At 66.6% G+C, this 19,727-nt stretch overlaps 1 protein-coding gene and 1 long non-coding RNA gene across 2 annotated transcripts in view; one reads left to right on the top strand and one right to left on the bottom strand.

Moving 5' to 3' along the window:
• Positions 1-6,604, bottom strand: part of PDE2A (phosphodiesterase 2A) — a 32,370-nt gene extending 25,766 nt beyond the window's left edge. Inside the window, 1 exon segment of the mRNA XM_040534197.1 lies at positions 6,409-6,604. Coding sequence (XP_040390131.1) covers positions 6,409-6,519 — 111 coding nt within the window. The 5' untranslated portion in view covers positions 6,520-6,604.
• An 8,247-nt stretch (positions 6,605-14,851) lies between these two features.
• Positions 14,852-19,394, top strand: LOC121058633. The gene is made up of 3 exons (XR_005814283.1): positions 14,852-15,740; positions 17,791-18,009; positions 18,986-19,394. It is a non-coding gene; the product is annotated as an uncharacterized LOC121058633 (long non-coding RNA).
• The last annotated feature ends 333 nt before the right edge of the window (positions 19,395-19,727 follow it).

Below are 19,727 nucleotides of genomic sequence, written 5' to 3' on the forward strand. Positions count from 1 at the left end.
GCTCCGCAAGAGCCGCGGTGCCGCGCGCCGGCAAAGCCCCGAATCACCCCGGACCCGATGCATTTGCTAAGGAAAGTGCTTGGCCACGTCTCCCCTGGATAAAACGGGAGCCTGAGGTCACCGATGCACCCCACACAGCCCCACGTCTCCTGTCCCATACCCCCTCCTGGGGGCAGCCGGGGCAGGGTTTGTTCCTGGCATAACCGGGGCGAGCACAAGAACCACGGCTGGAAGCGAAAGGACGGCCCCATGGAAGGAGTCACCCACGCACTGCGGCGCTGCAGCGACACCCCGGCGTCCCCAGGAAGGGACTTGACCCCTGCCCTTGTGTTCCCAGCACGGCGAGGAGCTGCCGGCTCTGCAAGGCTGCTGCAGCAATAAATAACGTGCCGGAGGATGGGGGAAAGGGGAGCGGGGCCGGCTGTGGGGTGAGGCGGTGGAGCTGTGTGCCCGATGTGTGCCGGGGACACATCCAGCCCTGGTGCTGCTGGCCCTGCCACTGCCCCCTCCGGCTCTCAGCACCCGGGGGATGATGCAGCTCACAACTCAGAGCAGCCCAAAGGGACGGGGAAACCCATCCCTGTGCCAGCAGAGGTGCCTGGAGGGGATGTTCCTATGGGCTGGGGTGCAGCTGGGTCCGTCCTGCAAACCCAGAGCTTGGGCAGAAAATGGACCTGGCTGAGCATCCGCATCCACCCAGCTACCTCATCCATGCAAGAGGTGGCTGCCTGGGCAGAGGGAGAGCGAAACCAGTCCCTAAAATCCTCCTGCACCTCGTACCGCGGGTGACGCCAGCCCCGCACGCCCTCCCCATGGCACCCCGCAGCGAACGCGAGCTCCATCCCCGAGCACGGAGCCCTCTCCACCCCATTATTAGCAGCAGCCCTGGCACCCAGACGCCTTGTCCCTGGGGGACGCAGACACCCGCACGCCCCGCGCTCACACCCGCCGGTGCCAGCCCTTTGCACGGTGGCAGAGCCGGGCACGGTGCCGGCGCCGCATCCCCAGGACGCGGCGTTCCTGGAAGGCTCTCCCTGGCACCCGGTCCCCTTCCTGTCCCCGCCAGCAGCCTGAGCCTCCCAGGCTGCCACCGAGCAGCTTTCCTAGACACCTGCTGGTGGCTTGGCTCGCCGAGAGGTCATCGTGGCAAGGATCTGCTGGCCACCCGCGTTGCCAACCGGGAGCGGGGCTTTTGGCCAGGAGGGTGCCCAGCGGGGAGGGCATTGGGACAGACCCCAGAAGGAAACCTTGGTGCTGTGCATGGAGCCCCCGGCCTGATGCAGCCCGTGGGCACACGGTCCTGGAGAGGGACCTGGGGGGTGTTTTGGGCAGTGGCATGGGAAAGGGGGGGGGAACGTTCGCACGTCCCCACTCGGCACTAATGGGATCTGCACGGTGATTAGGGAGCTCATTTACCAGCCTCTGATTGAACTGGGAAAATTTAATTGCTGGCCATCTGCAGCCGGGGAGGAATTCGATTTGGGGCAGCTCTCCAGGCAGTACCTGCATGGGCTTGGGGGGGGCCCGGGGCTGTGCCAGCACTGCCCGACTCCGTGGGGACCAGGCACGGAGCAGCTTCGCTGCTTGCAATAACACCATCCACGGGACATTGCTCTGTGTGCATGGAAAAGCTGCTCCTCACTCCCAAATAATCTTTTATTTTCCATATATTGAGGGGTTTGGGTTACGGGGTCCAGCCCCGGGGTTGTCTGGCCCCATGAATGGCAGGAGTTGCATTACTCGGGGGGGAAGCTGAGGCGCAACCCAAAGTCACACATTAAATCCAGGCCAGGGCCGGGACCAGAGCACGCAGCCAAAAACCCACAGATCTGCCCCAGAAAAGCAGCCGAGCCCTGCCTGGCTCCCTCCCTGCGCCCAGCTGGCTGGAGGAAGAGGATGGGTGAAGCAGGCACGGGGAGACACGAAGGGAAGGCGAGGGAGAGAAGTCGCAGGAGGGATCCCGGCCACCCTACGGCGAGCTGGTGCTCAATGGGTCAGCGCCTGCCTGGGCAGCATCGCAGCCCCCTGCTCCAAATCTGCCCCCCTGCCCCAAATCTGCCCCCCTGCCCCGGATCTGGCCCCCTCCATCCACGTGGGCTGGGACACGGAGCTCCCTGGCAGGGCTCTTTTTGGGGTGCAAACGCCCACCCTGGGCACCTGTGGGCGCGGGGGATGCTCACGCGCCCAATGCTGGCCACGCAGCTCCCCTTTTAATTTTAGGGCTCACCCCAGAGGCGGCTGCGTGGGGCTGGGGGGGCTTTGCTAAGCAAGGAGGGGGCTAAAGGAGCAGCACAGGATTTTGGGGGGGATTCTGTCTTGAGGCTCAGGAGATAGGGGAGCAGGGAGCAGGAGATAAGGGCTGAGGGCCCCCCAGCCTGCGCAGTGCGTGGGTGGAAGCGGGATGCGCCTACGAGGAGCCGAAAACCGAAGCGAAAATCCCCCTCTGGCTACAGCACAGCTGCCAGGGAGGATTTTCTTCTGGGGCTGGCAGCATCCTGGGCTGGGAGCAGCCTCACATCACGGCCGTCCCTGCTCCTGCACAGGGGACACGGGGCGTCAGGAGGCAGCCCCACTCCCCCCCACATCCCAGCACCTCCCCACCCATCCTCCTGGGGACAGGCCACCAGCACCATGGGGAAGCCAGGCTGGGGATGCAACCGGCTCAGACCCAACCCTGAGAGGAGGCTGCTGGTCTCCCCAGCTCCGGAATGTGTTTCGGGGATGCTCAGGTGAAACCTGGATCCAGCCCTGCTGAGCCCCCTGGGGTTGGCCTCCCTGCGTCCCCGCTGCGGGCAGGGCCCCGTGCCATCGCCTCCGTGCAAAATATCTCAGCTCAGCTCGAAAGGGCCGAGGTCTGGGGGCACGGAGCAGACGCTGTGCCCAAGAGGACGACGCTGGTGCTGTGCTGACGGCTCCAGCATGAGAAATTCCTCCCCTCCAGCAAACACCAAAGGTCAAAGACACCCGGCACCGCTGCCCCAAAGCCTCCTTGTCCCCGTGCGCCCGGGGCAGGCGCAGCTCCGGCCTGGCTCTGGGCTCCCCCCGCAGCCCCTGGGGACAGCTCGGGGCTGGGCACCACAGCAGGGCCATCCCCAAAACCCACCCGGAGGTGCCCAAGGACTGTGGGCACAGCAGGACAAGGAGCTCACAGGATGTCCCCGGGGAGGCTCCAGGAGGAGGACCGAGACCCACGGGCTGGCGCAGGAGCTGACGAGAGGGTGGCTGTGACATCCCTGGGGACTTCACCCCGCGGCACACACCTCACCCCGCGGACACGGGAGATTTTGGGGGATCCACAATGCCAAAACCCACAGCCCCCAAACGAGCAGCACCAGGACAGGCACCGAGGTGGCACGGGCTGATCCTGCACACACAGAACAAGCGTTTAATGGTGGGGAACCCCTGGACAAGGACGGCCGGGGGGCGCCCAGCCCCAGTCTGGGGGTCCCGCTCTGCCCCCGGGCCAGCAGGGTGGGGGCCGTGAGCAGGGCAGGGGAGGGGAGGAAGCCGTCCCCGTCGCACGTCATGGAAAGAAGCGCCCCTGCATTGTGCGGCGCGGCCGCCGCGGCCCTTTCCTCCCCTTTATTACCCTGCTGATGTGTTTGTGTCAGCGGGAGGAAACGGCGGCCGCGCCGAGACAAACGGCTGCACACACGCATGTCCCCACGCCGTCCCCCGCCCCACAAGCCCGGCCTGCCCTCACCCGCACCCCCAGTGGGGAAACTGAGGCAGGAGAGGGGTGCGCCCTGAGGATCGACGCGTCCTCGGGGCGGGACGGGGTGCCGGGGGGGGCGCGGGGACACGGCTGCCCCCTGCCCTGTAGCTGCGCCGTGCCCCCCCAGCCCAGCGCGGGTGCTGCAGCAGTGGGTCAGCACGGCCCCCCCCCACACCCCCCCGGCTGGCTTCCTGCTCAGCCAGGCTGCGAACACGTATCAATTAGGCTCTGATTCATGGGCCAGTCAGCGGGTAATTGCATTGGGGCCGCTGGCTGGGAGAGGAGGCAGGGAGAGGAGGCAGCGGTGGAGACGCAGACAGCTCGCCGGAGCGGCCTCACCCCGCTGCGGGGTGCTCGGGGCCGGGGGGACACAAAGCCAAAAGCGCCAAGGGCCAACTCAGCCCCACAGCTCCGGGCTCGGGGCTGCTGGTCCCAAAGCAGGCAGTGCCACCAGCCTGGCACTGCTGGTGACCACGGTGATCCCAGGAGGGACGCGGTATCCCCGTGCAGGGCAGCACAGCGGTGTCCTCCCCTCGCCACGCACCTCTCCGTGGCCCCGCTCTGGTCCCTTCGCCCCGTGCTGCTGCAGCATCACCCACCGGAGAGGCAGCTCTGCCCGTCCCGTGTCTCCCGTCCCCAAAACACCGAGATGGATGTGCCACAGGCTGCCTGAGGCACATTGCTGGGGCAGGGCGGGTTGGGTCCTGGGGTCTGGGACCACCACGGACCCCACACCACATCCCCTCACCCCGAGCACTACCACGGGGAGGAATCGCCCATCCTGCCCCTGCTGGGTGACAGCTCTGACGTCCCCAGGCTCAAAACCCCGCAGCAAACCGTGCCGGCCCAGCCCGCCACGCCGACCCCGGTCCCTCTCCGCCGGCCGCAGCGCAGGCCAGTGCTGCTGGCCTTTCTCTCCTAGTTCCTTTCTCTCCGTCAGCAGCTTTTGGTTGCTTCCCGCAGCGCATTTTGTTTCCTGCCCCTCTTTTCGCAGGGCAAAGCCCTCCGTTCCCTTCCTCGCTCCGGCAGCGGCCGAGCTGCGCTGCGGGCAGGGGGACACCGAGCCCACGGCCGTGGTGCTTGCACCCAAACCACGGTGCTGGGCACTGAGGTCAGGAAACCCAGCCCTGGACACACGAGAGGGGGGCAGAGGGCTCAGGGCTGGAGCAAACCCCGCCCCGAGCTGCCCCAAATCTGGGTGCGTTTGAAGCACAGAGCACCCAGCGCGTTCCCATCCTCCTCAGCTGGGGCGCGTCCTTCCCCCCAAAAACCTGCGTGAGGGAGGAGAGGAATTGGGGCACGGCGCTGCTGGGGGGGCCTGACGGTGCCCCCCTGCTCCATCCTGGCACAACCACCCCGGTGTCAGCCCCACGGTGGGCACGATGCCTGCCCACAGCCGGGCGCCGGGCAGCAGCGGGGAGCCGGCTCCTGCCTGGGGGGGCGCAGAGCCAGGGACCCCACCCCACCCCCCGGGCGCTCCAAAACGCATCAGGCCCCAAACCGGCACCGCAAACGCACGGGATGCCCCACACCCCCTGCCCCCCAAACCCAGCCCCGAGCCCAGCGACCCCCGGGGCTCCCCCCAGATTCGTCCCCACACCCCCTCCCACAGCCCCGGAGCCCCCATTCCGGGGGGGGGGCGGGGGGAAGGGTAGGGGGCGGCCGGGCAGAGCCCCCAGGTCCCGGCCTTACAGCGTCCCGGAGGGTGCCCATGGCGCGGCCCCGGCGGCGGCGGCTCCCGGTGCGGCTGCGGGAGGGCGCTGCGGGCCCGCCGGGACCGGGACCGGGGCCGGGGCAGGGGCAGGGGCCGGGGCCGGGGCCGCCCCCCCCCAGGGCCAGCCCATTTCCTCCGGCCCGGCAGGATCCGCACCTCCCCGCAGGAAGGGCAGCGCGGGGTGGGGGGGGGGGCGCGGAGCCCGGCGCGTCCCCGAGCCCCGGGGGGGCACCGCTGCCCCTGTCCCTGCCGGGGGTGCGCTCCCGCCCCCCCCCCCCCGTGCACCCGGGAAGGGGTCAGGGATGGGGGGGGGGGGTCCCCGCTGCTCCCCCGGCCGGTCCCGGAGCTCCGTGCCTCGGTTTCCCCACCGGGCACGACCCCCCAGCGTCCCCCCCCCCCCCCCCCCCGCCCCGGTTCAGGACCCCAGCAGCTGCCGGGGGCGCACAGACCCCGCCGGGGGTTGGGGGGGGGGGGGGGGAAGCCCCCGGCCCGGCCGGGAGGTGCCGTGCGGGATGCTCAGCCCTGACACGGGGGGGTCCCGGCCCCGCAGCGTCCCGACGCCGCTTTTCCAGCAGGACCCGCGGCTCCACCGCCCCCCCCCCCGCCATTGATCTTCGTGGTCCCCCCCCCAGTCCCTTCCCACCCTTAAAACCGAGCACCCCCGGGACCGGGTGGGGAGCGGGCTCAGCAGAGCTCCCCCATCCCAACCGGGTCGGGGGGGGGCACGGGAATGGGGGTCCCGAGTGGGAGAGGGTCGGAGGGGGGACACGGGGGGGGGGGGGTGGCGCACGGGAATGGGGGTCCCGAATGGGAGGGGAGGGGAAGAGGGACATGGGGAAGGGGGTCCCAAATGGGAGGGGAGGGGAGACTGAGATGGGGGCCGCGGCTGGGAGGGGAGTGGGGGGGGACCCAAGGGGACACCGGGGGGGGGGGGGGGGGGAGGGCAAAAGGGGGGGGTGGGGGCTGTCCCCGTCCCTACCTGTAGCGCCTCGGAGCCGGGCAGGGCGTCCTCCACCTTCAGGAAGACCTGCTGGCCCCGTCTGAAAAATTGAAGGAGGGCGGTGAGGAGATGCTGCAGCACCAGCACCATGCCGCCTCCCGGCCCGGTTCGGAGCGGCACGGCACGGCACGGCTCAGCACGGCTCGGCACGGCTCGGCACGGCCCCGCTGCGCTCCCCGCCCCCGGGCAGGGGGGTGCGGGCCCCGCGCTCCCCGCCCCGCTCCGCCCTGCGCTCCGCTCCGCTCCGCACCTGCTGCGGGGACCGCGGGGACCGGGGGGGGGGGGGGGAATAAAGGGGGGGGGGACGGGGCACTGCCCCCACCGGGGGTGGGGGACCCCAAGGGGGGGTGGGCTGCGAGCGGTGCTCCTGCTGTGGGGTGAGCCCCGGTGGGTCCGGGCACTTGGAGAGGGGCTGGGGGGGGGGAGGGGGGGGGGGGGCGCGTCCCCACCCCTCTTCATGTCACCCCCCCCCCTTGGGCTGGGGGAGGCCCCCGTCCCTGGGGGATTTTGGGGGTGCCACCTTTAAAAGCCCCATATTGGATGAGCCACCCCCCACAAGACAGGGGGCACACGCCTCCTGGAAACGACCCCCCCATAGGGGTGTGGGGGCTGCTCACCCCCAGCCTCCTGCCCCCCCCCCCCAGCAGGGAGGTGTGTGCCCCCCCCGTGCACTTGGTGGGAAGTTCCCCCACCCCAACTGAATTCCCAGCCAGAAGCCCCCTCCCGTTCTTGGCAGGGATGAGCCCCCCCCAACACACAGCCCCCGGAGCTGGGTGGCAGCGCTGCTTCCCCAGAACCTCCCCTGGGGAAAGCAGGGGGAAGGGGCAAAGAAAGAGGAGAACCCCCCCCGTCCTCCTCCAGAGCAACGGGGGGGGGGGGGGGGGGGGAGTAGTGCCACCCCACCACAGGGGTTTTGGGGTGCCACATGCCCAATCCATGCAGATACCGAGGGCAGCACACGTGGAGGAGCAGCGGGGTGCTCCTGCGCCTGGCATCCCCCAGGGACCCGTACAACAAAAGGGAGAAGGAGAGGGGTCGGCAGGTGGGGAAAGCACCACCCTGGGGCCGCATCCTGCCCGCTTCCCGGGGCAGAGGCCAGCCCCGCCGAGCGAGGGGAGGCCCCACCAAAAGCCTTCCCTCAGCCCAGCCGGGGTTTCCTCGCCACCCAGATCAGATAAATTGGAGCTAAGCTGGCCTAAGCCACCCGTAACAGTTCCTTAAGTGCTGCTCGGAGCGGCTGCCGGCGTTATCTCGAGCCTTTATCGAAGGGCAGGCTCAGGTGGGGAGCGCACGTGGCGGCGCGGGTTCCTCCGCGGCGTGCCCCATCCCCGTCTGCGCCCCTCGAGGGGCACCGGGGGCTGCAGCCTGGCCTCGGGCCCCCTCCTCATCCTCCTCTGGCGAAGGGGCTGCGGGGTGGTGCTGCCTTTCCCAGCTCCCCAACAAAGGCAGGAGCTCCACGGGGCTGGTTTCCATGCCCAAGCCCAAACACCCCCTCAGCCCACCCCAGGCATCACCGGCATGGACCCCAACCCAAACGGCAGCAGCACCAAGAGCCCCTGCTGGGGGGTTCCCACCTCCCCCCCCCCTTGCTGCACATCACTGGGGCTCTCTCCGGGCTCTCCCCTACTCACTTCATGCCCCCAGCACATCCTACAGAGGAATTCCCGTTCCCCTCTGTGTTTCCTGCACCAAAAGCAGAGCCCAGGCAGGTGCACACGGGTGAGCACGGGGTGTCCGCGCAGCCCCGGGGCCGAGGGCTGAGCCACGGCCGCAGCTCTGACTTCCAGCCCGGGATGTTTTGGCTGCGGGGCCCCAACAGCCCCCAAATCACCATTCCTCGTGAGCCCTTCCCCTCTGCAGGGACACTGCTCCAGCTCCAGCTGCTGCCAACGCGAGGTGACAGCCCCCTGTGTCCCCCGTGTGCTGCGCCCTGCACCCTGCACGATGCCTCCTGCACCCCACAAATTGCATCCTGCACCCCACACAATGTGTCCTGCACCCCACACGGTGCGTTCTGCACCCCACGAGCTGCGTCCTGCGCTGCACACCCTGCACCCCGCTCCCTTCATGCTGCACCCTGACCCTGCAGAGCATGTGGCACCCTGCACCCTGCTTGCTGCACCCTGCAAGCTGCACCCCATTCCCTGTCCCCATTCCCAGCTCCCCACTCGCAGCTCCCCATTCCCTGCTCCCCACTCCCTGTCCCCATTCCCTGCCCCCCATTCCCAGCTCCCCATTCCCAGCCCCCCATTCCCTGTCCCCATTCCCAGCTCCCATTCCCAGCTCCCCACTCGCAGCTCCCCATTCCCAGCTCCCCATTCCCTGTCCGCATTCCCTGCCCCCCATTCCCAGGCCCCCGTTCCCTGTCCCCATTCCCAGCTCCCATTCCCTGCTCCCCATGCCCAGCTCCCCATTCCCTGCTCCCCATTTCCAGCTCCCATTCCCAGCTCCCCACTCGCAGCTCCCCACTCGCAGCTCCCCATTCCCAGCTCCCCATTCCCAGCCCCCCATTCCCTGTTCCCATTCCCAGCTCCCATTCCCAGCTCCCCACTCGCAGCTCCCCATTCCCTGTCCCCATTCCCTGCCCCCCATTCCCTGGTCCTCGCACCCCGCAGCCCCCGGGCGGTGCCGGGTGGGGGGGCTCGGGGGGGCCCGGCGGAGCCGCAGGGCCATCTAGTGGCCGGAGCCGCCCTGGCCAGCCCGAAGGACGCCCCCGTCGGCCCCGGGGCGCGCGGGGGGCGAAGCGGCCGGGCAGGGACCCTCCTGGCCCGGGGGGGGGTGGGGTGGGGGTGACAAGAGCTCCCGGCTCTGCCCGCAAGTCCTCGGCCCTTGGCGACGTCTGGCAGCACCCTGGGACCGAGGGGGTGCCACAGCCCTGGATGTAGGGAGGTGGGTGCCTCACCGGGGGCTGGCACGTGGGGATGGCACCTCAAGTGATATGGCACATGGTGATGGTACCTCACCTGGGGATGGCTCATGGGGATGGCACCTCACCTGGGGGTGGCACGTGGCAATGGCACCTCACCAGGTAATGGCACGTGGTGATGGCACCTCACCCGGTGATGGCACACAGAGATGAAACCACACACGGTGATGGCACACTGTGATGGGCACCCCACCTGGTATGGCACATAGCGATGGCACACCACCCAGTGATGGCACACGGTGATGGCACCTCAGCCGGTGGTGGCACACAGAGATGGGCACCTCACCCAGTGGTGGGACACCGAGATGAAACCCTACACGGTGATGGCACATGGTGATGGGCACCCCACCTGGTATGGCATATGGAGATGGCACACCACCCAGTGATGGCACACGGTGATGGCACCTCACCTGGTGGTGGCACACGATGATGGCACACCACCCAGTGATGGCACACGGTGACAGCACCTCGCCTGGTGACTGCACATGGTGATGGCACCCTACACGGTGATGGCACATGGTGATGGCACCTCACCTGGTATGGCACATGGTGATGGCACCCTACAGGGTGACAGGACATGGAGATGGCACCTCACCCGGTGATGGCTCATGGTGATGGCACACCACCCAGTGATGGCACACAGTGACAGGCACCTCACCCTGAGCAATGACATCTCTCTGGGCTCAGCTCCTCGCCCCCTTGGGGACACCAGGAGCTTTTCTCTCTCTAGGGCCTTGGCCTCCCGTCAAAGCCCCGTGGGCAGCAGGCTGCCTCGCCCCCACGCCCCACTGCCCGCCCCACGCCTCGCTGGCACCCTTAGATCTGCTCAAATCCCCGCTGTGGATTTTCGATCTCAGGTTTTTTTTTTTTTTTCTCCTCCCACTGCCGGCGGATGAAAAGGAGAGAGGACGAGAGGTCAGACGCTTGCGAGCTCCTCAGCCCTCCCAGCCTCCAGAGGAACCCTTTGGGGAGGCTTTTCCTCCCCTCCAGCCTCAGTTTCCCCACCTCGCCCCGCAGCCAGGAGCCTCCGAGCACCGGTGCCGGAGGCTGTGGGCTCGATCCCCGCGGCTCGCAGCCTGCAGCGAGGGTGTGTTTCTATGGCAATGGGGATAAGTGCCGCCGAGATGCGAGCTCATGCTTGGAGACAGATGCTGCAAACAGCTCTGGAGCCGCAGACGTGGCTGCCAACTGCCCCGGAGCCTGGGGGCGAGCACCCCTGTGCCGGGCAGGATGGGACCCCCAGCCCCACCTCGTCCCCAAGGGCTGCTGCTGGAGGAAATATCCCAGCCGAGAGGGTCCTTGGAGGGGGGATGCAGCACCCACCTGGCCAGGGGGTTTTGCACCCGGGGCCGTGCGCCAGCCCTGCCCTGTCCCCGCTGGCACAGCCCTCTGCACGAGCGGGACCGACCTGAGCCCCCTGCAGCAGCGCTCGGCTGCGGGCGTTTGGGCTGGAAAGCGGCGCTTCCCATCACCAGGCTGTGCACATCCACGTGCAAGGGGTGGAAAAACACCTCACAACCAGCCCCAGGGCTGAAATCCCTGCTCACCCTGCCGGGCAAAGGGGCGGTGGGATGCTGAGCTGCTGGCTTAGCGCTGGGACCCCTGGGGCTGGGGGAAAGGACAGAGCCGGGGCCGGGGGCTGCTCCCGGTGAGACACCCCAGGGCTGTGCTATAATTAGAGATCCCAGCAAGACGAGGCGCGGGGAGATTCGTCAGCTGCTGGCCTTAATGAAGCAGGCAGCAGCAGGGCACCAGCGCAGCCACGGCGTGGCACCCCGGCGGGGCTGAGGGAGGCGGCGGGGGGGCGAGGGCTATTTCCAGCCGGAGCCGCGCAGCACCAAATTGCCAGCTTCAAGCGCCGGGGAGGCTGGGGCTGGGTGCTCACCCCACTCAGTTCTGCCCCACAGCCAGCCCATGGGGCAGCACCTCACCGTGGGGCAGCCGATGTGCCCCACACCCTGCCCAGGCCACCACGGGACCCTCAGCACCCCCAGGTCCCCATGGCACAGCCCCGCGGTCCCCAGCTCCGCGGACACCACGCTGCGGGGACCGAGCATCCTCTCAGCCCACCAGCTCTGCTCAGCCTGGATGGATCCTGCAAGCTCAGATTCAGGTCCTGTGCTCCGTGCACGCAGCAGATGTCCCGTGGGGCCGGCAGACGGGGGCCCAATTGTCCCCGGGAAGAGCCGGGTGCATGGCAGGGGCCGTGCCAAGCAAGGCACGCGGTCGCTCGCGCGGGACGTGGGCCTGGCACAGCTGCCCCGGGGACAGAGGGGCCATTGCTGGGGCCACACAAGGGCGCAGTGTGGGCTGGCCCCGGCCCCCCCGTCCGCCCCACAGCGTGGGGAGCAGGGCTGCGGGACTGCAGGTGTGCACGGGCTGCTTGCAGAGAAGCAGCGCCTTAATGCCACAGAGCACCCGCTCGTTAATGACCCCGTGCAATCAGCAGCAGCTCACTGGTTTACACAACCTTGCGGAGGGAGGTGCCAGACGGGGATGTGGCAGCACCGTGCCCCTGCCCCAGTGGGCTCTGGGGAGTAAATCTAAGCAGAGTGCTTCCCGGCCGTGGTCGGCGCATTTTGGTGTGTTTTTCCCTGCTCCCAGCCCGGGCTCGATCAATCGGTCGGGGCCGTGTCTTCAGGGACTCGGCGGGGCTGGAAACCCGCCAGGCATCGACTGGCAGCTCCAGCCAGAGGGTATTTAATTGCATGGGAGGGAGCAAAGTTCGCTGGGCTAGGAAATGTTAACCCTTACGGGGCACCAAGGCGCTGCTCCCACCCGGGAGAAATCCCCTCGGGGCTCGGGACCCGCAGCCGGGCGCTTCCCTCGGAGAGTGCTGGCAGCAAGGCGTCGAAGCCGAGTGATTTGTGAGGGCTAAGAAGCAACACCAAGCCCAGGGAGCAGCCCTACAACGTGTTTCACCCCACGCCCAGCCCCTTTTGCAGGTCGCATTTAGGCAAAACCTCCCCCAGGGCTGCGCCCCCGGCTGCTACTGGGCGAACTGGGGGCACTGGGTGCCACGCTGCCATGCACGGGGCCGGGGCGGGGGGGGAGAGTGGCTGGCACCAGCTGTGGTGGTGGGGCTGCACGTCGTGGTGGATCAGCACAGCCTCATTAACCCAGGGACGTGCACGCAGCAGGCATAGAGGCACGGCCAGGCACAGGGACAGGGGTGGCCCCGAGGGGCAAGCGGTGCCCTCGGGGAGGCAGGAGGGGGTGCAGCAATGGTGCAAGCATCCGGACGCCCTCCTTGCATCTCTCAGGTGTGTGGCAGGGGACGATGGAGACCCCAGCCCTGCCACCCCTCCCCAGCGGCGCCTCCCCTGCTCGGGGTTTTGGCACGGCCACAAATCGAAGCCGCATTCGCTGCTCACAGAGGAAGGAGGCGATGCTCCTCTTCCTCAGCCTGTGTTGATAAATGTGCCTGGCAGCCTGGCAGCAGCTGCCCCGGGGTGCCCTGCCCTGGTTTTTGGGGTCGGGAGGGACAGGTTTGGCCTTGCCACGTGGCTGCGGGCTGCCCGCAGGGAGCGAGTGTGCAGGTGTGAGGAAGACCTGCAGCAGGGCTGGGAGGAAGAGCGGGGCAGGAACCCAGTGCCAGGGCTGTGTTGGGAGCTGCTCCTGCCTCCCAGGCTGTGTGTTGTGTGTGTGTGTGCACAAGCGGGCGTGCAGAGCTGTGAGCCTGCGTGTGCACAGGTTGTGTGTTACCTGTGGGCTTGCACGTCTGTGTGTGTGCACATCGGGGGGCATGCACGGGGGGGATCTGCATGTGGCGTGTGTTTGCACGCATGGGGGTGTGCACGTGTGCATGCATGGGGTGCACACGGGGATGCACGGGTGTGTGTCTGCACGTGGGGGTGCACGGATGGTGCTGTGCATGCAGGGGGTGCACATGGATGCGTTAGCAGGGCTGTCCGTGCGTGCAGAGCGTGCATGCACAGGGGCGTGGGTGGATGGGTGTGTTTGCACGCGTGGGGTGTGTACGTGCACAGGGGGTGGGCGTGCACGCTTGGGGGGGGGGCACGTGCACAATGATGTGTGGGGGTGGGCGTGCACGGGGGGGGAATATATGTGTGTGGGAGGGTGAGGGGGGTGTCTATTTGTGTGCACTGGGTCTGGGTCTGTGTGTGCACCCTGCGCAGTCTCGTATTTGCCCCCCATGCACCCCTGCACCTCTCGCAGCCCTGTGCCTGCACCCGTGCCGCCCCGTGGCAGCTCAGCACCGCGCTGATCCCCTGCATCTGCCCGCAGCGGGCTCCGTCATCACCAGCAGGGTCTGGGGGCAGCTGCCTTACCCCGAGCAATGAGACGGGTCCCCGGGCTCACCCCATCCCTACCCCACTGGGTACAAACCCAGAGCCAGGAGGGGATGTCCCGGTGCCCTGCCCCATGCCAGAGCTGGTGGCAGGAGCTGCCGTGGCCCCAAAACACTGGTGGCACGTCCAGGGGCCGCAGGCACGGGCTTGTTGTCCCCGTTGCTGCCGTTACTGCTATCTCCGTGCTCTTAGCTGGAAAAGGAAGGGCCCGGCGATGAATAAGTGATGAAGCTCTGCCAGGATCTCTATGGAGACCGCTGGGAGCCGGCGGCGCAGGCAGCGGGGGGGACGCTGCGGCCCCCCTGCCCCAAAGCGCCGTGGTGCTTGGCGTGCTTTGCCCCCGCGCACGGCACCTGCAGGCCAGGGGCTGTTGGAGGGGGCTCGGCTGGGAGCTGGGGCTGGTGTCCTCCTTGCTCTGTCCCGAGGGGGCCTCGGGGAAGGTCTGGGTGCAGCAGGGTTTGTTTGCTGCACCGAGGGCTCAGCGGCGAGCACCCGGCAGTGGCGCTGAGCCCTGGGGCTCCGTGGGTGCCAGCCAGCCCCGGCCATGGCTGCTGCCAGCTTCCTGAGCCTGCTCTGCAAAGGGATTTGCACCCCGAGGCTCAGCCCTGCTGTCACACGCAGCCCACGTTGTGTCCTGCACGCAGGGACCAGGGCACGCGCCTGCTGCAGGCTCGGAGGGACGAGGGACAGGTGACATCCGCAGGGACAGCAACGGACAGGGGGACAGATTGTGCCCAGAGGGACAGCATGCATCTGGAGGAACGTGTGTCTGGGGAGGGACACGCTGGGGGACAGCAGGCATCCCGAGGGACAGGAGGTGCCTGGACGGACAACGTGTGTCCTGCTGGGCACTGCACATCTGGGGACAGCGGGTGCCTTAAGGTGCAGCATGTCTCAAGGGACGGGACGTGTCCAGCGAGACAGCGCATGTCTGAAGGGACAGCGCGTGTCTCGGGGGAGAGCTGGACGTGTCCAGAGGGACAGCATGTGTTTTGGGGACAGTGTGTGCCTGGAGAGAGCACGGATCGGGAGAGACAGCGTGTGCCTCAAGAGACAGCACGTGTCTGGGGGACAGCAGGCACTCGGGGGACGGCACGTGCCTGGGAGACTGCGTGTGTCCAGAGGGACAGCGTGTGTCCAGGGGACAGTGTGCATGCAGGGGACAGCGTGCATGCAGGGACAGCGTGCATGCAGGGGACAGCGTGCATCCAGCATTCATCCAGGGACAGCGTGCATCCAGGGGACAGCGTGCACCCAGGGGACAGCTTGTGCCTGGGGGACAGCATGTGTCCAGAGGGCCAGCCCTGTCCCTGCCACTTCCCTCCAGAGCTCCCACTGTGACAGCAAGGCAGGTGACAAGCCCCCGGCATCCCCCCTGTGGACGCGGCGATGGCACTGGCTCTGCTGCGCCACCCTGTCCTCACCGCTCAGCGCACCCGAGCCCCCACGCAGGGACACGGTGTGTCCCCACGCTGTCACCCCGAGGACGTGCAGACCCTGGTGCTTCTGGACATCTCCAGCCCAGCCTTGGCCATGGCTTGGCCTCACCTCCACGGCCACAGTCCTGCTTTTGGGACATCCCCATCCCTCGGGGGCTGCAGGGACGGGGGGCACCGGCGGGCAGCCTCGCAGCTCCGCAGGCTTTGTACCATTTTGCTTTATCGGGGACTTTCCCCCCCCCCCCCCCCCCTTTATCGCTGTAAATTTCTCTTCTGCTACATTACAGGCGAAGAACAAATGAAGCACCCGAGCCGGGCGGGCAGTGCTCGTCCAGAGGTACTTACGCAAATCGTTAGCGCGTTAATGACTGCGCCAGCAGCCGCTGCAGGTGGCCGGGCAGCAATAAGGAAGACCCCGGGCGCGCGGAGGACGTTCATTTAGTGCCGGATTAAATAAAAGAGTAATAGGCAACATCCGCGGGCAGCGGGACGAGTTGTGCCTCGCTCACCTCCGTGCTGGCCGGGCTGCGGCTGCAAGAGGGGATTTCTGCCACCCAGCACCATCCAGCCCCTCGTGGGGCCGGGGGTGGCCCCCAAGTGACAGCGGAGCTGAGGTCTCACTGCTGGCACCAGGTGAGCTCACACGCACGGCCGTGGGACTTGGGGGGGGGCTCAAGGCAGACTTGATCTGTAAATCCCCTGAGTATGGGGTGCTCCGAGCATGACCTGGGGTGCTCCAAGCCCCAACCTGGGGGAGCTCTGAGCTCGACCCAGTGATGCTCTGAGCCTGACCTGGGTTTGCCCTGCACCCCTTGCAGCCCCCCCAGCCTGGTGCGTTGCCGGAGCAGCTCTGTGCCCGTGTCCTGCAGCAGCTCGCCAGCTGCCAGCACGCACACATCAGATTTGGCTGCCGTACCCTCTTCAAAAAGGCCCCCAATTCCACCTCTAGACCCAAGGAGGGGCACCTCAAAAAAAGCGGCACAAGAGGGCCCCAGCTCTTTTGGACACCTTCCGGGGTGAAATCTTCTCCTCCTCCTCCTCGGCACAGCAGGGCACGAGGATGCTGCGCACAGGCCAAGGGGCAGCAAAGGGGTGGTGGCAGCTCTCAGGGCCCCCCCCATCCATGGGTGACCCCCGGCTCTGTCTCCTGCCCTGGTGTCCCCAGGGGTCTCCATTAAGGGATGCGCTCCGCTGGTGTCCCGTGCCCCCAGCTGGGCACCTGCTGCCACCCTCCCGCCTGGCAGGAGCTGAGCTGGCAGCCCCGCACCTGCCTGCTCCAATTCCCCTCGTTATCTCTCCTTCGTTAACGACGCCTTCACTCGCCAATTTAACCTGGATTAAAACTGGATCGCTCTCTTGCTCTCCTTTTTTTCTCCTCCAATTAATTTGTTCGTCGCTTCCATTTCCAAATTAATTCATCAGGCTCTCCGGGCAGGGAGCGGCGCGCTGGGGCTTGGCGAGGGGCTCGTATTCAACCAGCCCCAGGGGAACGGCTGGGGGGGCACAAAGCGGGGTCCCCCGGCCCCATCACGGCCACCATGGGGCAAAACCCCCGGGGGGGGCAGCAACAGCCCCAGCCCTGGCGAGGGGTGAGGGGAGGGGGCAGCCTGCGCCCCCCGGCACCCCCGCCGGGTTACCGCAGGGTACAGGGCGTTCGAGCTAAAAATATGCGGTGACTTTTCTGTATTTGCTCTAATGAGTCATTCTTTTTAAGTAATTTATTGCTTGTTACATAATCACTTTCATTTTCAGCTCGAGAAAAATGGAATTTTTTCTTTCTTCCCTTTTTTTTTTTTCTTTTATTATTTTATTTCGACGAAAAGGGCATTTAGCAAAGCCTGCAGTCGCGCGGTAATTAGCTGCTTTCCCAGCCCTTCGCCAGATGATGCTGGGGCTCATTTCCTTTCGGCTCAGTCCCGAGGCACAAGGAGACGAGGTGCTCAGGACGAGATGGCCGTGACACTGCCCGGTGGTGGGACAGGGACAGGGGCTGCCCGCAGGGGGACAGGGGGCACGGATGACCCAGCATCGTGTGCATATGGGCTGGATTCCCACTGCCATCTGCGCGTGCATCCTTTTTGGGATCCCGAGGGTGATGAAGGAGCAAACCCAGTGCCGTGTCCCAGAAAACCCAGTGCTACGTCCCAGTAAAACCAGTATGGTGCCCCAGGAAACCCAGTGCCGTATCCCAGCAAACCCAGTGCCATATCCCAGCAAACCCAGTGCCATATCCCAGCAAACCCAGTGCCGTATCCCAGCAAACCCAGTGCCATATCCCAGCAAACCCAGTGCCATGTCCCAGCAAGCCCAGTGCGACATCCCAGCAAACCCAGTACAGTGCCCCAGCAAACCCAGTGCCATGTCCCAGCAAACCCAGTACGGTGCCCCAGCAAACCCAGCGCCATGTCCCAGCAAACCCAGTACGGTGCCCCAGCAAACCCAGTGCCATGTTCCAGCAAACCCAATGCCATATCCCAGCAAACCCAGGGGGTGTCCGGGCACCAGCCCCCCCGCCCCCAGCTGCTCTCCGTGCCAGTCTCCCCCCCCCGAACCTGGTGGGACCGGGGGTGGCCCCGCTCCCCTTTGCTCTGCTCTCGGAGCTGCAGGCTAGGAATTATGCCGCCAAATGTTTTATTTGTGCAGAAACGCAATTATGCTAATTAAAGCACATCTGTAATTACAGCACTTAGCGGCCCACAAGTACACAAGCTCCCAGCGATCTGGAAACCCGGAGGGCTGCACGTGCCCCCTGCGAGGCGAAGCCTCATCCCTCTGCCACCGAGGTCCCCGGCGGGGCAGGCTGTCGGCGAGGGGTGGCTCCGGTGACAGCGGTGACCTCGGCGCTGGGTGGCCCGTGGCAGGGCGCAGGAGCGAGCTGGGGTCGCTGGAGAGGATGCTCGGGGTGAGTGGTGAGGGCGGAGGAGTGGTCCTGATGGGTGCATCCCTGCACAGCATGTCCTGTGTCCCATGTCCCCTGTCCCCATGTCCCATGTTCCAAGTCCCCAGCAGCTGCATTCCCTCCTGCCATGGATGCAAGAGGTCCCTGGAGCAGGGGAGGGGGCAGCGGGGTGGAGAAAGCCCCCCGGGTATGACTGAGTCGTGGGGGGACAGGCTTGGGGTCCCGGCTTGCTGGGCAGGGGTAGCTTGGGAGCATATCTGGCAGGGAAAAATGTGATGAAAGGGATAAGTGGGACCCGAACGGACACGACAGCCTTAGCGCTGCCACGCCGGCCAGACAGCCCCAGCAGCTGATAACTCATTTCTAGACGAAGGCAGCACGGGAGATGTAATCTGCCCCAGCCTCGATAAAGCCCTGTCTGTGGGAAACGGGTGACAGGGGAGGACAGGAGCAAAGCCGCGGGGGCATGGGGAGCGCAGACCCCATGGGCAGAAAGGGTTTGGGTGGCACAGAGCAAACCTCCAGTGCTGACCCCTGGCGCTCCGTGGCTCATCCTGCCCGGCCCCAAGCAGCGACAGAAAATTGCCTGTTTACTGTAGGCAGCAAGCCCCAAACCGAAGGATTTCACCATGGAAACGCAGGGCAAGGAGTGGGCGTTAGGGGCTGTGGGGACGTCGGGTGCCCTGCGCCGTGCCCTGCGCCCCGGGATCGAGCGGCCCCACGGGCAGGACGAGTGGAGCCACCACACAGCTCGGGTGGTTCATTTGGATCCGACGTTTGCTGTGGGTAATTGCAGCATGAATATTAATGGGCAGGTGCTGCAGGATGCTGCGGGGCCGCGGCAGCTGGCAGGAGCGTGGGAGAGGAGGGGAAAGGTGGCACCCCGGGCTTCCCGGTGCGCTCTGTTTGCTCAGCAAACGCCTTGAGCCCCGAGTGCCGCCGCTCCGGCTGGGTGCGCTGAGCGGTGTTTGCACGGCAGGCGCACTTCCTCGGTGCTGTCCCAGCAGCGCTGCACGCCCACGGAGCAGCTGCGGAGCGGGCACGCATCCGGCACTCCAAGGAGCCCCAGGAATGTGGCCTGACCGCATCCTGAAGCCGCCAAATTCTCAGCGCGCCGCACCTCGGAGATGCCAGGTCCTGGCTGATGGGGGAAGCCCTGAGATCCCACGGGCTGTCCCCAAGGGGGGACGGTGGAAATGCAGAGCTTTGCCCACCGGGACCAGAGCAGGGAGCAGCAGGAAGGGGCACCAGCACCCCGAGGATCTGAGCACAGCGCCAGGGCGCTGACACCGAGATCCTCGGCAGCAGGCAGGAGGCGCGGCGGGGCGGAGAGGAAACGCACGGTTACCCCTGGCTCTCCTGGGAGTTGTCCTTGAATAAATGCAGCGTTACAGACTTTGCCAACTCATCATTCAATTAGGAGGTTTAGTTGATAACCGGGAAAAAAAGAGGAGCCGGAGGTGGCGCTTCCTTCTGCCTCCTCTCCCCTCCCAGTGCCGCTCTGGCCCTGCGTTTTTGCTTCCCCTGCAGCGGGTCCGAGCCCCCAGTTTTTCCATTCCAATTCCAATTCCAATTTCCATTCCAATTCCATTCCCATTCCCCCAGTCCTTCCATCCCAATTCCAGCAGGATCCCAGTGCTTTTGGGGGAGGAGCAGGAGCCCCGTGTCCTGCCTCTGCCCCCTGCCCATCCCGCGCCCACCTCCTCTGGTGCCCAAATCCT

The sequence above is a fragment of the Cygnus olor genome, chromosome 1 (genome assembly GCF_009769625.2).
Source record: "Cygnus olor isolate bCygOlo1 chromosome 1, bCygOlo1.pri.v2, whole genome shotgun sequence".
NCBI lineage: Eukaryota > Metazoa > Chordata > Aves > Anseriformes > Anatidae > Cygnus > Cygnus olor.